This window comes from Danio rerio, chromosome 3 (assembly GCF_052040795.2).
Source record: "Danio rerio strain M-AB ecotype USA chromosome 3, GRCz13ab, whole genome shotgun sequence".
Classification (NCBI taxonomy): Eukaryota; Metazoa; Chordata; class Actinopteri; order Cypriniformes; family Danionidae; genus Danio; species Danio rerio.
The window spans coordinates 22,664,381-22,687,163 of record NC_141023.1 but is presented as its reverse complement, the minus strand read 5'-3'; the positions used below and the strand labels follow the sequence as shown (position 1 = coordinate 22,687,163).

Sequence of the window (22,783 nt, the reverse complement as noted above, 5' to 3'; positions counted from 1 at the left end):
CCTCGAGAGCATGGATGACCGATGATTTCTACAGAATTCAGATTGAATCATGAAGCATCAACCAGCACGAGTGACTTTATCTGAACTGTGGATCAGTTGGATTATCAAGTGGAACATCATCTACAACATCTGGGAGATTTTTGGTGGCTTGAGTTCCTCAATGCTGCACCAGGTTAGTACTTGCAAACATCAGAACATGCAACTTTCTTTTCAAACATGCTAGCTTTAAGACATTTAGCTCAAAAGTCATGTCCTGTTGGGTATGAATTGCTTAGTAGCATAAGAAACTACTTTTGGCATGACAACACAACATGAAAAAAGCAGCAAAAAGTAGAAGGCATTTCTGAGATTTTCTTTAATCTTTCCTTTTAGTCAAAACAACTGTAACAGGTGCAAGCTGTGCTTCATTCAAGTCCATTGGGCAGTCAGGGACGAGTCAAGATCACTTCTGACAAACATAGGTCGACCACTTAACATGCTTTATTTCAGCATTCAAAATAATTAAAAACATCTCAAATTATTATACATATACAAAATAGGTACAGATCTTCTTGTTTTTACCCCCCTAAGGTGTGCTTCTCTCATGATTTTAGGACTTTTCTATTTGATTGTCTGTTTTACGCTTAAAAAAAAAAACCAGGGTGAGAACAAAACAAATCCAGATTACAGAAGGATGGGAGGGAAGTAGGGGGAATAGCTGGAAGCAACTGAACGACATTTGTGGGGGGATATTTTATAAAGAAACCAAAAGACAACAACCAAAAAGTGTCAAAAGGCGTTTGGAAAATAAAAACAGACTCCACCTGCTTATTCTACACTTGAAAAGACTGCATGCATCACAGCTACAGTACTGCTTTTTAACAAAAGCTCTGCTGTCTGGCTCTTCACTTCAGAAAGGGAAGCATCTGTTACAACTGGGCAGCAAGATGCTGGGGTTCCTTAGCACCAAAGGCCCTGTGAGCAAAAGCGACGAACAATACATTTTGTGAAACTCCTTGATTTCTTGCTAACAGGACCTCATGAGGAAATAGCACCTTTACAGCTGTCACTTGTTCTCTTAACAATACTTCTGCCAAGTAAAATCCTGACCTGGTGTTGGTCAACACTGGGAATCGCAGGTTTCTTTTTTGAGGTAGCCATAAAACATCAAAACAAAGTTGAACCCCTGTCTCTACTAGATGTACTCGTGTGACTTGAGAGGAACGTTGGCATTCGGCACCCGGTGGTCCTAATGGGTATAACACAGAGACACTTAAATGTCATTTTACAGATTTATTTAACACCTGAACATGGTACAAAGCATTTGGTTTCGCTCTTTCATTGTCCTTCCTCAGTGGTTGAAAAAAGTCACTTGTATCATTGATGTTTCTTTAAAACTCCAGGGGGATTTTACACGCTATAAGTATATATTATTTTCTTGTTGCCAGTGAAACAAATGAGTCTTCTAAAGTATCCTCAGTGTGGGTGGTGACAAAATAGTGGTCCAAAAAAAGCCTGATAACACACAACCACTGTCTTCTGAAGCGCAGGTCTAAGCAAGTGGACCATTTGGACAGCCAAATTGGATTCTAGGGTTTGATTTTAATGCATAGAAAAGATTTTAGAGAGATGATTGCTAGAAAAAAACACACACGCACACAAACAATCTCAAGTCCAGATTTCTTTTTTACAAGAAGCAGACTGGGCCAACTTCAATGCCAAATTCCTGATTAGGTGCACCAACGTCCATAGGGGCGATGTCAATAATAGGCAGACGGGATGTTTTCGTTGTTTTGTAGTCAATGACTGTCTTGCCCCATGCACCGGTGTGCGACTGTAGAGATGGAAACAAGCAAAACAGAGACAGAATTAGAGCCTTTATATACACCACTGCTAATGCTATCAATGCTAAATCAATAGCAGCTTGATTTCCTTTGGATGAATCGCTTCTGCTTTTATTACCATCCAAAAGTTGATTGAGATAAAAGCTATTGCTAATAAATGTAGGAAAATGTACTTAACACTTCTCATTTTTCACATTTATTCAGCATTATCTTTCATATTCAGTAAACATTGCTGCTGAGATGGCAAATCAACCAATAAAATGTCAGACAACTCACCGTGCAACCATCCTCAGTGACACTGTATGTGAAGCGGCTGTTGCCCTCTGCTCTGATCTCAATTTCGTTGGAGCCCTGCAGGAGAAGAGCCTTCTTCAGGTTGCCAGAAGCCTGGTCCATGTATGCAATGCTGTTCTTGCAGTGGTATGTAATGTTCTGGGAGGCCTCAGTGGACATGAGGCGCAGGAAGGTGAGCTGAATGTTGACATCCTCAGGCTTGGAGCCCTCGCTGCCATACTCGAACTGTTGGTTTCAAGAGGAAAGTATGAGGTTTGCAAAAATATGACTCTTGATGACAAAATCTGTTGTAGGTTTTGAACTAGTTGACATCCTCACCTGGAAGCCATCGGTCATGGCCTCTCCGAACCAGACGTGTTTCTTCTCCTTAATGTTCTTGCTTGTGTACCAGTTCTTCTTGGGAATAGCAGACTCAGTTGGGTTGACGCAAGTCTCGCCAGTTTCCATGTTGCAGTAGACCTTGATGGCATCCTGGTTGCAGCCCTGGTCAGGGTCAATCCAGTACTCGCCTGTGTTATGGTTTTGAGAGGAATGGGATTAAACTATGCAAGGCAATACATTTACAAATTTTTAAATGAGACATTTCTCTATTGTTGTACAACAAAGAAAAGTAACATACCGCTCTTCCAGTCTGGGTGGCACATCTTCAGGTCACGGCAAGTGCGGGCAGGGTTCTTCTTGGTGCCGTCTGGGCTGATGATGCTCTCAATCTGCTGGCTCAGGGACTTAAGGGTGGTGTCAACCTCAAGATCACGGTCGCGCATCACATTGGCATCGTCGGCACGGAAGTGACGGAAGGGATCAGGGGCCTTCTCCTGTGGCTGGGCAATGAAGCCAATGTCGAATCCACCACCAGAGGGTCCAGGTGCTCCAGGGGGGCCGGGAGGTCCAGGAGGTCCCTATAACCATATACGCTTGTGTTAATGCATATATTTAGTTTATTGAGTGCACGATTATGTAAAAAAGGAAAGAATCACCCACAGCTGGTCCAATTTCTCCATTGCGACCACGGGGTCCAGGAGGTCCAATGGGTCCAGGGAGGCCACTCATACCATCCTTACCAGCTGATCCAGCAGATCCAGCTGGGCCCTATTAACACAATAAGAGAAACATTCAAATTTAATCAGAATGAACTAAGGACATGGTGTATTCGATCAAAACAGAGAAACAGCAGTAGTGCAAGTTTTATAATAACACTTACTCTTGGTCCAGCGGGTCCAGAAGCACCAGCGGGTCCAGACTCTCCAGAGGGTCCCTATGGACAGGAATATTGGAAATGAAAACAGATTTCAATCTACAGATTTTATTATCAAGGCATATACTGCAAATTCCATATTCCAAACAGAATCACTCACAGGAGGACCAGGGGGTCCTGGCATTCCAGTGAATCCTCTGTGTCCCTTCATGCCTCTCTCACCAGCCTCACCAGTCTCACCCTTGTCTCCACGAGCTCCAGCGGGTCCCTGGATAAAGACATGACACCTTAGAACACAATATTGTTCATACTACAGCTACATACAGAGTATGCTTGGGCAACTCTTTTGTGGTTTGAGTCAAAACTTACAGAGGGTCCGCGGGGACCAGAGGGGCCAGCAGGGCCGGGGACACCAGCAGGGCCCTAACAAGTAAAAAAAACAACTACAGATGAGTCTGAAATTCCCCTCAAACAATCCATCCCTGATTCATCATTGGAGATGAGACACTTACGGTCTCTCCACGATCACCAGTCTTTCCAGCAGGGCCAATAGGTCCAGCAGCACCAGGAGGTCCAGGGGCTCCAGGAGTGCCAGATGGGCCAGTCTCACCACGGTCACCCTATGTTTGGAGATGAAGAACAGAATTTTGAAAGGACACCATCTTTGAGACAGCCAAATGTGTAGTGCTATGATAACTGAATGCATTGCGTTATGGGAAACCATGAAGACTGTAGTTCACCTTGGGGCCAGCAGCACCGTCACGTCCAGCAGAGCCCTCATTTCCTGGAGTACCCTAATGTAAAGAAAAATATAGGTGTTAACAAGGCAGTACTACTTTTCTTTCAGTTCAATTATGTCAATGAAATTCAGCAAGTTCTGGGGTATAGGTGTGTATCCTCACCTCACGACCAGGCTCACCAGGAGGTCCAGCCAGTCCAGGGGGTCCCATGGGGCCAGGAGGTCCACGTTCACCAGATGGACCAGAAGGTCCCTGTTTGCCAATCTCTCCCTAGATTGCATAATAAAGGAAACTTTATGAAAGTTTGTCCATGATTGATCCTTGAGGCACCAGCTTTCAAGCAAGACAAGAGAGACATAGTATGTAGGTATTTCTATTTTCAACTGAGATTTCAAAGAGCCAGAAAACTTACAGATGGGCCAGGGAGACCGGGGAAACCACGCTCGCCTCTTTGTCCAGGGAGACCTACAATACCACGCTGACCACCAATACCTTGAGGTCCAGGGATACCAGCAGGGCCCTGAAAAAGTAAGAGGAATGTCAGTGAAATATAAGAAAATGCACAACAAAGTGTGTTCTTACAGCTAGAAATGATGTTTGAAATAAATATCCACTCATTTATACTAGCATGGAGATCAAGATGAGGAGCAAAGGGTAATATCTTTACTTTCTCTAGAAGATAATCTATTCTGTAACAAGCACAAAAGTCCAGTAATATCACATCCACAGACTTGTTTAAAATAACCATATTAAAGCTCATCTGCATTTTGTGATTTGGGATAAAATGTTGATTTTGAACCAAGGATAACATGACACATCACTCTCTACCAATATGAAAGCATTCAAAATGAAAGTGTTAAGCAATATGAATCATTTTGCAAGGCGATATTGGAAATTTGCTCTATACAATTTTGTTTACAGTGATGTATTTGACAAGGCCTGAAGGTAAGTATAATTATTGATCAGAATGACTTACAGTGGCACCCTCAGCTCCGGGATTTCCTTTCTCACCAGGGGCACCAGGTGGTCCAGCAGCACCAACTTCACCAGTACGACCAGCAGGTCCAGTCTCACCACGGTTACCTTTCTGGCCCTCCTTACCAGCGGGTCCAGGAGGTCCTGGGGGTCCAGAATTTCCCTAAAAATACAGCAAGTAATAAGTGACTCACTGTTAATTGTACAAGAGAGCAGTTTATGCATATCTAAATCAATATTGTAGATGTTCTTACAGAAGGGCCAGGAGGTCCAACTCTGCCAGCAGCACCAGGGAAGCCAGTAGCACCCTAAATAAAAATATATATGTAAAGAATCTTCGAAAGAAGAAAATTGTGATAAGTGCTAACAAACGCCATGAAATTGTGGTTGTCATACTCACAGGAGGACCAGCAGCACCACGGGCACCCTTGGGTCCAGTAGCACCAACGGGACCCTGCATAGCACAAGTCAATTTGATTAAAAAAATTGCATTTCTACATTACTAAAGAAAACCATGACTTATGATGTAGGATAACATTTATAGGTCCAGAAAAGCACATATCTGAAAAGGAGCATGAGGAAATTATATGAAATTATGGTCACACCTGAGGTCCAGGGGCACCAGTTGCTCCTGCAGGTCCTGGAGCACCAGCATCACCCTTAGCACCATTATCTCCAGGTTCTCCCTTGGCACCAGGCAGACCATCAGCACCCTGTTTGGCACGAAATTAGGTTTGAACTATGAACTGGGCTGTAAAAAACATTAAAAGGATATAGATGTAGTAGAATTTGTTACTCACAGGAGGTCCAGCAAATCCGGCAGGTCCAGGAGCACCAGTCTCTCCACGCTCACCCTATATGTAATAACAGATTATGATATCAGACCATTCTAGTGAAATACCTAAATGTTTGTTGTCTTAAAGCCAAGACTGTGCTTACAGGTGGTCCACGGGCACCAGTAGGTCCAACAAGTCCTTGAGCACCAGATTCTCCCTATGTTTACAAACAAATATTAGAACCATGGTTAAATATACTCTTCAACTTCAAGATGTTTCATCACTTAGTATGGATTTATAGAATCTAGCTCAAAAGACACTCACCTTGTCACCAGGAGCTCCAGCAGGTCCGGGGGGTCCAATTGGTCCGGTCATACCACGAATGCCATCTTTACCAGCAGCACCATCAGCACCCTTGGCACCTTGGTCACCCTGGGATAAGAGATCAACAATTTTGACAACTTTGTTCGCTGTATGTTGGAACAATATTTTCTGTCAAAGACAAACTGTTCAAAGTTCAGTTTGTGTCATACTCACTCTGTCACCCTTAAGACCAGGGAGGCCAGCAGCCCCACGCTCTCCAGGCATTCCTTGAAGTCCAGGAGGACCCTGGGCACCAGGAGCACCTGCGGCACCACTTTCACCCTGAAAAACAAGTTATCTTAATGTTGATACAGACTAGGATTTGTTGCCATACTTTCCAGGAGATTGGTTCACATTTGGTGGCAACCTTTGATTTATCTTAGTCATTCACTGTAAATGTCTGGCATGATAAAAATAGTCAGAAGAGATGAGACTTACCTTGGCACCATCGTTACCAGCTGAACCAGGAGAACCACGGGCACCAACAGGGCCAGCAGGGCCAGGGGCACCACGCTCACCAGGGAATCCTCTGTCACCCTGAGTAAAAATGAATACAGATGCCATTAGTTCTGGTCCCTCTCATATATGAGCTTTTCGCCATTTGCTGATCATCTGGTAGATACTTACTCTAGAACCAGAAGGTCCAGGAGCTCCAGCTTCTCCAGGAGCACCCTGTATTATATCAAAGAGCACAAATTAGTATTGTGTTAGTATTGATAAGGCTTTCAAAGTTGCCCATGTTTATGTGTAGTGTCCTTTTAAGCAATGCTTCATTGATCATACAATAGACAGCAATTACATTTAAACTTACCTGCTCACCAGACTTTCCTGGCTCACCAGTAGCACCCTGAGGTCCTGGCAGACCCTGTCATTCAGATGCACAACAAAGATATGAACAATCTAAAATCAACATCAATGACAAAAATACAGCATTTAGAGTGTAAATGGGATGGGTAAAACAATTAAACACACTCACCTGGAATCCAGGAGGACCAGCAGCTCCTTGTTCACCTCTCTCACCAGCAGGTCCCTATTCACAAACAAAATCAAGAGACTTTAGACAAAGTAGTTCATTAAAATAAATACACTTGAGCATTATTACTATAAGGTAGTCATTTATAGAAGAATGTAACTTCAAGCTATATATTGTAATGTTGTATTTAAACAAACATAAGTTTGATGGCCTATATAATGGATTAGAATGAACACTGATTAAATGTATGTTAAATAACATGAAATTATTTAGCTAATATATTATGAAATACTGTTGAGTTACTTACAGCAGGTCCAGGAGCACCAGGGGCACCAACATCACCATCCTTACCAGGAGCGCCCTATAGTTTTAAATAAAACAAAACAGAATAAGGTCTCTTCTGATGCAGAGACTATGAAACCAAAAGCATAGGTAAACTCAAAAACAAAAAGATACTTACAGTGGCACCAATAGCACCCATCACTCCTCTCTCACCAGGTTTGCCAGCCTCACCCTGCACAAAAGGCCAAAAATAAGCATCAAATGTAGAAAGCTTTTTGTAACAAATGCATATTGAACAAGGCCTCTTGTTATTTAGGCACTCACAGCAGCACCCTTAGGTCCAGGGAATCCCATGACACCAGGCTGTCCTCTGGCTCCAACAGGGCCAGGTGGTCCAGGGCGGCCATCTTGTCCAGGAGCACCCTATCAGATATAAAAGAAAGAGATTTGTGAGCTTTCATCGTTTTTCACCCTGAGTGAATATCTGGATATGAGTTTATATGCCTGACTGAAGTGAAGTTTATTCATAAACTAATTTCGAGAGGATCACGTGATAATGAACTCGGCTGGTTCTGCATTAGCATGCATGATCCACCAATCAGGCCATTCCTAACCCACTATAAAGAGCCAGGGTTTTTTCACAACAGTCATCTTCGATTTGAAGAATCCCCCCTTCCACCCCTACCTCTTCACCTTTTCCTCCATAGGGCAGCACGGTGGCCCAGTGATTAGCACTGTCGCCTCACAGCAAGAACGTCACCGGTTCTAGTACTTTAACAGGCCGGTGGTCGTTTCTATGTGTAGTTTGCATGTTCTTCCCGTGCTTGCGTGGGTTTTCCCCGGGTCCTCCGGTTTCCTCCCACATTCCAAAAACATGCACAACAACTAAATTGATAAATCTAAATTTTGCACTACAGTTAATCCCTCACCTTGCAGCATATCTTTTCATAGCATTCAATTTTAGTCATCAGTTTTTATCAAAGGGGGAGCTGTCAAGATCTACCTGAGCTCAAGGCTCCCCTCTCGCCCTTCAAACGGGAGGGAGCCCAGGGCTCAAGAACCTTTAAGCTCACGGCTCTCTCCCGGGACAGCATGCCAAATTTGCTTATAATCAATCATCAGCTTAGTGTGAACTCTTGAATGTACTGGAATTATTGTATCATAGAGGAATACATGAATATGATCATGGGTTGAAGTAATTACACTTTTTAAATCACTTTCCTATGATTTTTTTTATTTATTAAAAGTGGTCAAAAGCTGTTGGAGTTGTTAAAATGCAGACCCTGGATTCTAATAGTAGTAAACTAGACATCTTCACCATGCACTGAGTTATCTGTTATGGTGTAGTGGGCACTTACACCAGGTCCGGTCTTTCCATCAGGTCCAGGGCTGCCAGGGCTACCAGTCATACCCTGTAGTAGGGATGAAGAGAGAGGGGTCAAAAGCAGGCCTACTAAAACACAACCAGTTGATATCTGTTATATATAATCAGGAATGCCAACTTCCTTACCTTGGATCCTGGCATACCAGGTTCACCATTGCGGCCAGGCTCACCAGTGGCACCCTTAGGTCCAACAACTCCAGGGCCTCCACGCTCACCAGGGGCACCCTGTTACACAGATCAAAAAGAGTTACAATTAAATCCTAAACATATCCTTTCCTTAGTTAGTAACTAAATTATTTTGTATGTTCTGTAGACTTACTCTTGGACCTGCAGCTCCATCAGCACCAGGGAAACCACGAGCACCAGGAGCACCCTGCACAGACAGGTGTGTAAGTGTTATTGTCTAGGCTACTTTTAAGGATCCTACTGATGTCTTCAGTTTTCTGGATTGGTTTGATGTGGGTACATACACGTTCACCAGTAGGTCCGCGGGCACCACCAGCACCGGGCTCACCACGGGGTCCTCTCTTGCCTTCCTCACCAGGGGGACCAGGGGGACCCTGAACTCCTTGGGCACCCTAGGTAAACACACAAAGATGGTTAGAATTGAAGACTGGAATTAGATATGAATTGAAGTATAATATCTGGCAGAGTTGCTTTCTGAAAGGACAATGTTTTTACAAAGACGTGGAACTGAAAATGCAATATAAGAAAATGGAGTTTTAGAAATGACAAAGTAACTGGCAATGTATTTAATTTTAAGTGAAGTTTATACTTACAGCCTCTCCCTTAGCACCAGCCTCTCCTTTGGCACCTGGGGCACCAGCCTCACCCTAAAAATTGTAAGAAGTAATTGTGTAAAATTATTCACATTTTGTTTAAAAAAAAATGTAGTGGAATCCGAGAAGATCTGTGCACTTACGGTGTTACCCTTAGGGCCAGGGGCACCAGCCGCTCCAGCAGCTCCAGGAGGACCACGGGGTCCAGGGAAACCAGGAGCACCAGCAATACCAGGAGCGCCCTATAGGTGGCAGCAGAGATTTGCAAAAATGAGGGAGTCAAGTGACTTTCAACATTCAAAACAAGGAAGTGGGAATACAGGGGGTGTGGGAAGTAAGGGTGCTGGAAGTGCTGCGGCACCCCCCTGTTTTTACGGGACTGTAAACACTGTGATTCTTTAAATGCAGAAATCAGCTGGCTACATTTAAAATCAGTAAATCTTGAGTAATTTAACTGTAATTTGTAGTAGTTATTAAACCTTTATAATATACTTCAGGCTATTTTTTCTCCAATTGTGCATATGAAGCTCAAACATGCAGTGTAAAACTGCTTTTTCCCACAAGGTGGCAACATTGGAAATGGAAAAATCTAATTTTTTTTTATATTTTACTATTCTATTTGCAAATATGCCAAGATGGCTCACTGACACAAAGTTTAGACTCAAAAATATAGCATAACATATCAGGCTTATTACCATTATATCAGATCTAGAGTGAAATGTACCGCAATATTTGCTCAATTGACTTCAACAATCTTGTAAAGGCTACAGTGTTTTTGTCAATTTTTTGACAAATCATCACCTAATAATTCCCCCCCCTAATACAGCACCCCTATCCCAAAACATCTTCCCACGTCCATGAAGAAACATAACTGCCTAAAACGAAAATGTTTTACCATCAAAGAATAAAGTAATACTTACAGGAGCACCCTTGGCACCAGGGGCACCATCAGCTCCGTTGTTACCCTACAATAAAAATAGCAAAGTAGACAATGTGTTCATGAGTGAACTGAATTAATAATTTCACCTTAAACAAATCTGGATAATAAGATTCACTCACAGCGGGACCAGCAGGACCAGCAGGTCCAGGGTTACCAGCTTCACCACGGGCTCCCTGAGGTCCCTCTGCACCACGGGATCCCTGAGGACCAACCTCTCCCTAAAGAAAGCAAATGCAACAGATAGGTCAATAAAAACACCTAATAAAACACCTAAGAAATGCTTCAAGGGGCATCTCAACAGTTATTGTAAATTTAGAATTGCATAAAAATAAAGATTCTCATGGTATTTGTGTCAGGATTTCTGAACACCTGAATTTCTGTTGTAAATGGTTGAAGTTAATTATATATTAACCAATAAAACCAAACAAGTAATAAGCTAATAAATATGTTACTCTAAGATTTGACCTACAAATATTTGCCAAGGATTCATTCATTCATTGTTGGCCTACATCATCATGATGATTAACAAAATTGCCAACAATCCAGACATCTGGTGCCTTTGATCCAACTACAGTGACATTTTGTGTCCTCTAGAGTTTGTTTGGTTTGATTTTGAGTTTGAATATGTTTAATCATGAACAAATATAAATATATATGTTTTTACCTTAGATCCAGGGCCGCCAGGGAATCCTGGGGGACCAGCAGGGCCAGTTGGGCCCTAAAGCAAAAGAATTAAAGAAATATATTTTAGTCATCATAATTTTTCAGGCTATTATTATTATTTTTATATATTGTAGCTACTTACAGGAGGACCAGCAGCTCCAGCGGCACCATCATTACCACGAGCACCCTGAAAGATTTAGTTTGAGTGTGATTATTTGTAGGCATTACAAAACATAATATGCACACTATATATTTTAAACAAAATGTCTATATTAATACATATATGTACTTATAAAAATCATATCCAAATGGCTGTTAAGCTATTGTGAAGGGTTTAATTTCCATGCATATATTATTTAGGAAGGTGAGAACCTGCAAGTAAACATATACTAGGACACAAAGTACAGATTAGATCAGGGTTGAAAGGTTACTTACAGCAGCACCAGGAGGACCAGCACGGCCTCTCTCGCCAGGCAGACCACGGGGACCCTGAAAAACAGAGTTACATTAGAAAAGATGTGCAAAATAGCATTGAAGTCATCCTTAAATAAGCCAATCAAGGATGACTATTACTTACCATGGCACCAGGAGTTCCATTCTCACCAGGTGCACCAGGCTCACCCTAATAAACAAAGCCGCATGTTAGCTGGTCTGCTTACTGAGATTTAAAGCGTGATGATGATGATTTTAATAAGAATAGATTTTACCTTAGGTCCAGCAGGGCCAGCATCCCCCTTAGCTCCATCTAGACCGCTGAATCCCTAAAGTACAGAAGATTGGAGTAGATTTAATATGTGAAAACAGATTTATATCTGTCAAATGACCATTTCCTCAAACTAGCAAACTCACTCTGTGTCCCTTGATGCCTGGAAGTCCAGGGGTTCCGGGGAATCCACGAGCACCCTTGATAAAAAGAGAAAGGAAAGATGCATTTTACACCCATTTATCCTTTGTGTGTCCTATAACCGTGTGCCTATATTTTCTATTAGTATATTTGATTATTTTCATGTTATCTTTTTGTTAAAACGCACCTGTGGTCCAGGGGGTCCGCGCTCACCAGGGCGACCAGGTTTGCCAGACTCACCCTACACATTCAGAGAAAAAACTATGAGGAACATTTCACCAACGTTTCTGTTTGATGTTACGAAATGTTATGCCTAGTCCCCTTAAAATCTATATAACAACAAAACAACCCTGCCTAAACTAGTGGAGTTAAAAATGGTTGTTCTGATGTTGTCTCAAACAACACTAAACAAATTATATGGGTTACTTACATCCTCTCCATTCTTTCCAGGGGGACCAGCAGCGCCACGGGGACCCATTGGACCCTACAGAATGAAAGAAAGTCTAGGTTAGGAAAAAACATCAGTGTCCATGTGAGTGTATTTATGTGTGTCACTGTGTGGCGGCATGAGTGAGTCACACTTTGGCAGTTCTGAATTATCCAGATGAAATAAAGTGAAAATCTTGCCAGGTCAGAAAGAAAGCTCTGTTGAGACACAGACTGCATGTCCATGCATCCATACAGTAGAAAAGCAGTCTAGATGGCTAAGGTCAAGTTACATGAACTTTGTTTACCTTTGACCTCATTTGACCCAAATGACTCAAACTCGGGCACATATGCAAGTAGGTAAAGGTTCTATCAATATAGGTGAATGTAAACAGGTAGAGCAATCTCAGATTTCATGGTCAGTTCATTGTTTAAGGAATTTTCTAACTGTTTATGTAATGAACAGAATGAAGCAGGGTTGATGAGTTTGCAGATAACTAATTTAGATACTCACAGGAGCACCAGCCTCACCAGGCTCGCCAGGGGGACCAGTAAATCCTTGGGGTCCCTGTAAAGGTGGACAAAGTGCACAAATTAAAGCAGGAATCACAGTGCTAGTACATGCTAAACAATGGAAGTAGCTGTGTTAGATTTCCTGAGTGAATCTTAATATGAAGAGATCATTCAGATGTCCCCAAAATATGTTGATTTCAATTTGTATATGATATATTCATTTTTGAAAGATGCATAAGGCAAATTTCAGTCTCCAAAATAATACTTAATACCCCAAATTAATTTAATTATGAATTACACTATGGAGCACTTTACATTTTAAAAATGTTTTCAAGAACTGTACTTACGGAAGGTCCAGGAGGTCCAGGGGCTCCACGGGGGCCCATAGGTCCCTTTTAAAAAAAAAAAACAGAGTCAACATTTTAACAGCTGATTTGACTGTGTGTGCTAAAACTTCACTCTATGGTGATTTTATATTAAGATAAATAGGTGAACCTTGCATACTGGGTATTTATAGAACTGATATTTGTCTCACATTAAATGATGCACATCAATGTGCATGCATGCCTAGGAATATTTATGTTAAATAAGCATTCAGGGATTTTTTTACCATGGGGCCTGGGACAGCCATTGGAGAGGATTTCTCATCAAAGCCACCAGACATCTGAGGAGAAAAGTTCTGAGGGGCACAAGAGAAAAAGGAAAGACCATGTCAGTAATTTGTACAGAAACCGGCATAAAGATTTATCTATATAGATCATGTTCAGGGGATTATCTTAGAAATCCTCTATTCTTGTGTGCAACTGTGGCTACTGCCTGAGGGCGCTGTCCACGTTAATAGTGCTGAAATGCATCTGCCCTTTGACCTGAAGGTCTTTTAATGTGATCTAATTTCACATTCTGGCCTAGACCAACTGCTGAAGTTGTGCACCTGGCCTGGAGGCACATAGTCACAGTTTCTTCTCTAAGAGAAATGTCCTTTATTTAGGGTGAGATACTTACTCCACCAAGGCCAGGAGGTCCAGGAGGGCCTGGAGGCCCAGGGAGGCCAGGCTGTCCAGGGATTCCATCATTGCCGGGAGGGCCAGCAGGACCCTGTTTAACATAAAGAAAAAGGAAAATTAGGATTTAAGGAGATGAGACAGATGCTACACTTTGATACAGAAAGGTCTATGCACTGATGACGACATCACATCAAAGCCCTTACAGTTCAAACTGATGCACCACATCTATAGAGCAGACCTTTTGGCTTGGTAAAGGTATAATTAGTGGAAAGTGGTGGGACGATATATAATTCTGTTGTCTTTTTATATTGCATTCAGACCAAAACATCTGTGCCTCATCACAGAGTTCAAAGCCTTACAAATACCTTATAATAAAAGAAACTAAAGCATTGGCATGTATAACATTTTTGTTAGAAATAGGTTGTATTATTAGTACTGTAGACTTATGAGTACTTATGATTATGTATCAGTGTCATAATAAAAGCCCTGCATAACCTCAGTGACACATTTTGACGAACTGAGTAGCTAAATAAATTAGTTTAGATCATTTTAGATCAAATCAAAAGTAACTTAAAAGGAATACAACACGGTTTTCTGTAGTGTTCATGAGATCTAATTCACAATTTTTGTTTAGGTCTTCAAGATTTTAAAGACAAACAGCTATTGAACACAACCTCTGACAAAACAATAAGCAGATGCACAAAAAAGTCAGAAATATCAACCTACCCTCTCACCCTTGTCACCGGGAGAACCTCTAGGTCCCTAAGAGAGAGTGATGAACACAAAGCAGTTCATGAGGATTTGTTTTCCCCGATAAAGATCAAAATAACTATCTGAAGTAGTACCTAGGTATAGTATTCTTATTAAAATATTACAGACTACAAATCAACATCCTCATTGAACTGAAAATATATTTTAGGCATATTGTAATTTATAACAAAAAGTAAAACAACATTTACCTCAACACTGGGCTCCTGGAAATCTATAGAGTTGAGGAAATAATAAAAAAAGAAAAATTAAAACCAATATTAAAATGAGAGTCTCTTATAACTCTATTATAACTCTTATAACAATAATATCTCTCAGAACAATAGCCCAATTTAACAATCATCTAATCAAGTGAGTCTGTGGTTTTCCCCAATTAGATTTGTGGCCTTGACCTTTGACTTACAGGCCTACTAGACCCAAGAACCAAAGAGAAATTAATCCAGTGAGTGCCCATAAGGCTGGTGGCTTGAAGATCACATTTTAAAATCCAATGGGGAGAGAATGTTGTGAATCCGTGATAAATTTCCCAGATATCTTAAATGTGGGATGTGGGGTCGCCCAGGGTAAGAAAAGGTGGAGAATCAAGGCGTCGTACCGTCGTCTGGGCAGACGGGGCAGCACTCGTCGTGGGGAATCACTGGGTTGGGGCAGTCGCTTGTGTCCTCGCAGATCACTTCGTCGCACATTACGGTGCCGCTGTCGCACACGCAGATTTGGCATGGCTCTGGTTTCCAGACGTCCCTGTCATTGTAGACCTGGCCGTCCAATGTGCAGCTGCCGCCAGTGCCTGCAGGAGTAATGAGAAAAACACTTATATAAGTATGAAATTAGAAAAGATGGCATTTAATATTCGAGTATGTCGAATAATTTATTAGATATTCATGTCTAATTCAGGTCAATAGGTTTCTTTTTTACAGTAGTCAGGCTAAATGAGTGACGCAGGGTGGGAAATGCTTATAATGCACTTTTGCAGATTTTAAATAACCTCTAAACTGTGATGTTATCACTTTTCGAAATTATTTAGTAGCATCTACTGAAATGAGGACTTATCTTGTGTGCTTTGTTTTGTAAACATTATGCAAACACGTGGGAAAACAATCCATTGCGTCAATAAACGCACACACCTTTACCTTAGTGGTTAAACTGTTTGGTTTGAAAATGCCCCCTAGGTGGCGCAGTGCACTTTTGCCTAAATTCCATTATTCTGGTGGAAAAGCTTGAGGGAAAATTTCCACGTCTGCTAAAGCTGACCGTCATGAAGTAATTGAAGACCGTCGGCTTGGCAACGACTAACGTTTTCCTTCTGTGGAAAGTCTGCAGGGTCCGCATGTGTTTTCAATCATCATAACAGAGGGGGGAAAAGTGAAAGGGATGGGGGAGGGGAATCTTCAAAATATGGTGTCATTGCATATTTAACCACCAGGTGGCGCCGCGACACCGTCCAAAACACTTCAGCTCTAATACTGGTAAAAAAGTATTGGTCTGGAATATACATTAAATATATAACTTATATTTAAACTACTCTTCTCTCTGTCCTATTGGTCAGAAAACCGAGTGGCTCTGTTTTAACGCAATCAGCAGAATTCACTATGGAGTTCGGAGAGATGCTCATCCAAGAATGAGATCATCTCTTTTTGTTTCTGGGAAACTTTTTTTGATGGATGTGCTATTTTGATTATTTGTACTTAAATCTAACATGTTTAATGTCTAAAGCTTCTTTTTTCCACATCTGGTCAAATCTATAACTGTATACTAAACTATTTATATTTTACACCTTAAGAAACTGTTAACATTTTCTATTCAAATGTAGCACATTATGGACTTTCAGATCTTTCCCCTGTCTGCTTTTCTCTTTTAGCAGCTGTTGGAGGAGAGTTTCCAAACCTGTGCCAACTTGTCTCCAAAGGCTCACGCATGCAGAACGTGAAAGGCCCAGTTGGTCTAATGCACATCCAGACTAAGCAAAAAGTTCTTCACCATTCCAGAAGAATATAAAAACTATGCTTCAGGCGACAGGACAATGCCTCATAGGAAAAAAATTCATGACACAATTATTTCTATTGCTGCCTCCCTCCACAGCATCACAAATACCCTTGCCTCTTCACTTTGCACCCACTACCCTCCAGCAAAGCTTGGAAAGTTAGAAAAGTTATACTTACGATCGTCCTCGCCTTGTCCTCTTGCCAAAAGCACCGTTGCGCTGAGCAACAGCGCCAGCCGAATATCCACAAAGCTGAACATGTCTAAATATTAGACATGTAGACTCTTTGAGGCGAGGGAAGTTCTGTTTTCCTTTAGACTCCAATCATACACGGTAGGGTCCGGTCTTCTGTGACTCCAATCCAGACCCCAGCAGAAACTCCCTACTGCCTAAACTAACTCTAGGTCCTGGCTTTTATACCCCAAAGTTTCTGGGAGGCGCCGGGAGCAGCAGATAACTCAAGCATGTTCATGTATAATAGAAAAAGCGTCCCTCCTTCACCGGACAGGGGGGCTGTCTTCACAACGTTTGCAGAGCTAACTTCTAAAGAAACCTGATCTCTTAATAAAAAGGTGAGGGTTTGCACTCAAAATTTCTTTTTGGTGAGGCTAGGTTGTGTGCCAGGGTGACCACCTGTACTGCGGGCATCACTCCGGACTTTTGTTGCAAATCTGAATTCAGGAAAAACCACGACTTTCTTCACAGAGGGACTTGGAGATGGATGCAGTGATTTCTGAGCTAAATTTGTCTTCGTTTCTTAATTTATTTGTATACTGATGGAACAGTTCTGATTCACAGGCTTCATAAACGGTTATTACAGTTATTTCTTCATTTGTGGAATTCTGTAACCAAGAACTGTACTATTTTAGATTTTTTTTTAGTATTAAATTGTTATCTATCTATCTATCTATCTATCTATCTATCTATCTATCTATCTATCTATCTATCTATCTATCTATCTATCTATCTATCTATCTAGCTATCATTGTGCGGTCATCTGTAGTTTGTATTAAATAGTAAATAAAAAGTTGTTTTGTATTTTGCTTGTTGATTATTTATTTTAATAGCCCCCAAATTACTGAAATTATTAGCCAAATAGTTCACCTTATATAAAATCAGTTGTGTTTGGTAAATAATGGAATAATAAATGTGAAACTGAAGCCTTTTATGTTGATGTTATTTCTGAACTGACACATTTTCACATTATTATCGACAGTGTCACACTTTTTAACGCGTCACCATATTTTGCATTCGCTTTATCAACTTCTACTTGATCAATTGTTTTAGCCTAATCGCGAACTGCATTTTGCATGGTGCAAAAGCTGCATGCACTGAATGCTCTCATCGTATCATCAATTTGATTTTACTGAAATGTTTAACCAGCATTGCATTTACACTTTCAGTGGGATGACTTATTTTTGGTAAAGTGAAAGAACCCACACTGGTAATAATAAGAATGCACAGGGAGATAAACTAAACAACAACAACAACACAAAAACGTATATGAGGAAATAATGGCCCAGACTGTGATAGGGAAATATTTTTTAAGGTGCATATCGTCGATACGCGGCACAGACGAGCAATCAGCAGTGATTTGGCCCGCACGCGGCTGCATCTCTTCCGCAGACACGTCGCACCTCTGGATGTGGCCAACCAGAGCTCACGCTCCCCCTCTCTTCATCTTCATAGCGGCGTCTCATCCAAGAGCTGCGTCTGCCTCCTCATTCCCTTCACAATGCAGATGAAAGGAGTCGCGAGCTGAGAGAGAAAGAGAGAGAGAGGACGCCACCTCATCGCTTTCAGGTGCACGTCGGGTCAGTTGCGAGAGAAAAAAAACACTATATTGCCGGTCCAAAGTAGCACTAGCTGAATAAATAGTGCAGCTGCAGGGGATGGGAGCGCCACAAATGCTGCATTTGGGTCTTGGGGTAAACCCGCGGGGTTTTTAATAGCTTTTAACAATTGATATCAATAAAGAACCAGTATTTTAAGTGTACTTATTGGTAATCTCTTTTAAATATTATTTAGCTGTCTGCTACAGACAAAAGCTAAATTAAATAATTTAACGTAAAGGATTGGAGTAAACACAAATATAGAATTTATTTATTCACAACTCATTCGGGTTGAGCTCTGGTTAATTTTATCAGTTTATGAGTTCCCAAAACTCTTTTTCATTAAGTCAACATAACTTATTTTATTTAGTGATTTTGACAGAGTGCATAATAATACAAAATAATAATAATAAAAAAAATAATAATAGATAGACAGACAGACGCATGAATATATAGATGTATAGATATACGTTGATAGAAGGATGAATGAATGGATGGACAGATAAGGTGGGTAGGTAGGTAGGTAGGTAGGTAGGTAGATAGATAGATAGATAGATAGATAGATAGATAGATAGATAGATAGATAGATAGATAGATAGATAGATAGATAGATAGATAGATAGATAGATAGATAGATAGATAACAAGTGAACCATTTAAATTTATTGCGTTCAAGTGTTATATTCAGAGCAACTAATGCCAAGCATTATAGCCTACTCTACAGTATTGCATTTAAGCAGACAATCCACAAAAAAATAATCATAGGAGATCCAGTTTCAGCTATTTAACACCAGTAGTGGTTCTTTGGTTCTTAAAAATGCCAGGATCCGCAATAACCTCTGAGGGGGTGATACTGTAAATATAGAAACCTTGCATGCTACGGCACACAAACACACAAATAGGCCCAAGTCTATTATTTGTACAACATTTTTTTAAAATGCTTTTGTGTTGGAAATGTGCCAAAAATTTTAACAAAATGAATTTGTTGCATCTGCACTATTGATGTGTCTTTAATATAATGTGATCACACCAAGAGTCGCAATCCAATAGGAAAAAATCAAAAGGCAATTATAAACTATTTTTTATTTTCAGTATCTAAAAAAACGATCCAAAGGTGATTCCTTGAATTTACAAATAATTTTTAAGTTAAGTGGTTGTAAACAATTTATTTGGGCTGAATTTAAACCAATAAGTTGAACATTACTGAATTTAGTCCGTTTAAATTCAACACACATAAATTGTTTGCAACAATTCTGCACACATCTTTTTTCAGTGTAGGTTATGGATAAATTATGGTAATTCTAATGGTTTAATAAAATAAAATAGATTTTTGGAAACCCCCTTCATTGTCTCACAACCCCCACTTTGCGAACCACTATACAGCACTTAAAGTGGTTCCACTTTAAAGACAAGTAAAAGAACCACTTTAGCATGATTTTGTAGAGTTTACTAAAGTATCTGTTCTATATTTGGATGTTAGGTTTAATAAAGATTTATAAAAGCAGGGCACAAAGTAACACATTTTGGTTTTAGTCAAATAATGAACAAAGTAATGGGGTTAGACAAACCATACTTTTTTTAACCAACAACACACAAGCCTCTCCAACAAATGACCACTTAAAGTATGATCGCCAGACCTATGATTCTAAATAGCAATGATAAAAGTGCCAGGAGTAAAATGTTGGTAGCACGATCGCCTCACAGGAGGAAGGCCACTGGTTCAAGCCCTGACTGGGTCAGTGGGCATTTCTGTGTGGAGTTTGCATGTGCTCCCCATATTGGTATGGGTTTCCTCCGGGTGCTCCGGTTTCCCCCACAGTTCAAAAACATGGGCTATAGGTGAATTGAATAAGCTAAATTGACCGTAGTGTATTTGTGTGAATGTGAGAGTGTATGGGTGTTTCACAGTGTTGAATTGCAGCTGGAAGGGCATTTGCTGTGTAAAACATGTGCTGGATAAGTTCATTTTAAAGGTTCAATTTAATTTTTTATGAAATTAAAACAACAACAAATAAATGTTATATTAAATTTAAAATCTCAGAACTGTCAAAGCCTGTCACAGCCTGTGCAGATTGCTAATGGACTACAAATCTGCTGGTATATGGACTACAAGTTCCAGTCATGAAACACACACCTGCTCCAAGTCTCCATTGATCACACTTCCACAGCTGATGCTGCTCATGGACTGATGACACTCCCATATCTACAGTTCACTCTGACACCCTCATTGCTAAGTCTTGTCGTAAAGTATTGTGAACGTTACGATGCGTTTACCTTACCTCGTCTTGCTGTGTTGTTTGTTGTGTTTGTTTATTTCTGTCTGCTGCCTGCCTTTTGTCCATCTGCCAGTATATTCGACTATGACTCTGGATTTGCATACATACATCTGTTTTCTCCTGAATGTGATCGTTGCTTGCCTGACCACTTAATAAACCTGCAATTAAGAGTCTATATTTTAAAGAGTGTATTAAACAATTCCAACTTTTGACAAGTAGAGGAAAGACAACTTTTGTACAATTATATATTTTTTTCTTCGATAAAATGCATCACGTTGCCGACAGCACTCGCAGTGACCTCTGAACAAATCCACAAAACTTTTTGCTTATAATTTGTTCACCCATCCAACAAGTTCCACAAAAATAGCAACCAAGCATATTTCAAATTAAAGGCAAAGAAATGAAACAAGAATGTTGCCAACAGCTTGCCAAGACCTTTCTACTGAACACAACGACAAACACGCATTCATCTACCTATAAATATCCAAAGTCACAGAATCAGACGTATAATTAACAGCCATACAGCCAACCTTCAGTTGAGGATGATTTCTTAAGATCATGTAGCCATTAAGCATTCTGTGAGTGCATGAACTTGTGCTAAAGGGCATTTCAGCATCAGCCAACTTAAACGTAACACAGTGACAAAAGTGTCAGTGTTATGCTACAATAAAACCCAACAGTCGACTTTATCAAATGAGATGAGTGTAGTTAGCTCAGAATTGACTGAAAGTCAATTCTACTCATTTAAAAAGAGTTTTGAACTCGGTGTTGAAGGTAATCAGTTAATTAAATCTCTCATTACTTTAACTTGAAAGGGTGTAAGTTCACAGTACTCATATAGATTAGTTTTTTAACTCAAATGGTTTGCAGCAATCGGTTTCCTCAAACGGTTTGAGTTACCTTATTGAGTTTTACAGTACTCAGTTGGTTTGAGTTCTCTTCATTTATTGGGTTTTACTGTGCTCAAATTGCTTCATTTACTCAAATGGATTGAGTTCACAGTATTCATTAGGATTAGTTTTTGAACTTAAATGGTTTGTAGCGATCGGTTTCCTCAAATGGTTTGAATTGACATTACTTTTTGGGTTTTACAGTGTAGTCATTTCTGTACTGTATAAAACTCACACCTGAAATGTATATAAAATTTTATGCCTTTTGTCAAAAAAATCTGCAAAAGCAAACGTCTTCACATGGCTATGTCATTTGTCAAAATACTATAAATAAGGAAAAACCCAGTGGCCAAAATAGAGTTGAAAATTTATGAAAATGGATGCAACCGCAAGAAGCCAAGTATTAGTGTTTAGCCTGGGAGAGCAAAGCCTTCTGGGAGCTCGCACATTGTCCAAAGCCAGCAGGAACTGCAGCAGAGCAAGAGCCAAGCACAACACAGCATAGACAGCTTCCAAAGATCTGACCTGAAAAAGCCAACAGAAGAAGAAGAAGAAGAAGAAGAAGAAGAAGAAGAAGAAGAAGAAGAAGAAGAAGAAGAAGAAGAAGAAGAGGGTTTCACTGGGCCGAAAAATTGATCTTAAATGAGATCTTGTCAGTTTTAAATCAAGAGTAAGTGCTTTCATATTGAACAGGGAACTACTGGGCCAATAGCTTTCATAAATAAATGAAAATTCATATATGTTATTTTTTTCATACAAGAAGGCCTGTCTGTGCATTTAAAGGGACATTTCATCCATACATCTTTTTGTTCCATCTGTTTGTTTTGTTACCTGTAAATATCCAGATTTACAAAAATATATACAGTTCCCAGCATAATTGAGGACTTCCCATTTTGAAAATGAACATTTGTATCTATTTCACAGTGAATATAGGCAATTTATTTTGGTACATTTAAACAAAACAGATTTATTAAACAGATATATTTATTCAAATAATATTTTAGTCACCAAACATATTTAGAAACTAAAAGATAATACAATTTAATTCAAGCAAAATATTGCA

At 40.3% G+C, this 22,783-nt stretch overlaps 2 protein-coding genes and 1 long non-coding RNA gene across 17 annotated transcripts in view; 1 reads left to right on the top strand and 2 right to left on the bottom strand.

Moving 5' to 3' along the window:
- Nucleotides 1-463: 463 nt before the first annotated feature.
- col1a1a (collagen, type I, alpha 1a) lies at nucleotides 464-16,983 on the bottom strand. Its single transcript, NM_199214.1, is given in 51 exon segments — nucleotides 464-1,813; nucleotides 2,100-2,342; nucleotides 2,436-2,626; nucleotides 2,737-3,016; nucleotides 3,099-3,206; nucleotides 3,319-3,372; nucleotides 3,473-3,580; nucleotides 3,682-3,735; nucleotides 3,825-3,932; nucleotides 4,053-4,106; nucleotides 4,215-4,322; nucleotides 4,465-4,572; nucleotides 5,029-5,190; nucleotides 5,282-5,335; nucleotides 5,428-5,481; nucleotides 5,633-5,740; nucleotides 5,828-5,881; nucleotides 5,967-6,020; nucleotides 6,128-6,235; nucleotides 6,341-6,448; nucleotides 6,605-6,703; nucleotides 6,794-6,838; nucleotides 6,978-7,031; nucleotides 7,143-7,196; nucleotides 7,447-7,500; nucleotides 7,600-7,653; nucleotides 7,746-7,844; nucleotides 8,780-8,833; nucleotides 8,932-9,030; nucleotides 9,125-9,178; nucleotides 9,276-9,383; nucleotides 9,585-9,638; nucleotides 9,728-9,826; nucleotides 10,505-10,549; nucleotides 10,644-10,742; nucleotides 11,189-11,242; nucleotides 11,330-11,374; nucleotides 11,623-11,676; nucleotides 11,765-11,809; nucleotides 11,895-11,948; nucleotides 12,037-12,090; nucleotides 12,219-12,272; nucleotides 12,462-12,515; nucleotides 12,972-13,025; nucleotides 13,318-13,362; nucleotides 13,581-13,649; nucleotides 13,973-14,065; nucleotides 14,701-14,736; nucleotides 14,934-14,956; nucleotides 15,338-15,529; nucleotides 16,902-16,983. Coding segments are annotated over 51 exon segments (4,344 nt in total). The 3' UTR covers nucleotides 464-1,666.
- On the top strand, nucleotides 12,482-17,761 carry LOC137490046 (uncharacterized). Of its 2 annotated transcripts, none has more exons than XR_015480757.1 (2): nucleotides 12,482-12,563; nucleotides 16,604-17,761. It is a non-coding gene; the product is annotated as an uncharacterized LOC137490046 (long non-coding RNA). The 2 variants fall into 2 exon arrangements; XR_015480758.1 differs by having other exon boundaries at nucleotides 16,601-17,761.
- A 309-nt stretch (nucleotides 17,762-18,070) lies between these two features.
- The window catches only part of LOC147845615 (uncharacterized), a 123,625-nt gene continuing 118,912 nt past the window's right edge, over nucleotides 18,071-22,783 (bottom strand). For 9 of the 14 annotated variants that reach the window (XR_015480720.1, XR_015480719.1, XR_015480718.1 and 6 more), the window contains one exon: nucleotides 20,524-22,245. The gene's annotated coding sequence lies outside the window, so the exon portion shown is untranslated. Of the gene's footprint in view, nucleotides 18,482-20,523; nucleotides 22,246-22,783 lie in introns of those variants that run through there. The other 5 variants (XR_015480717.1, XM_087244337.1, XM_087244342.1 and 2 more) reach the window with 2 other exon arrangements.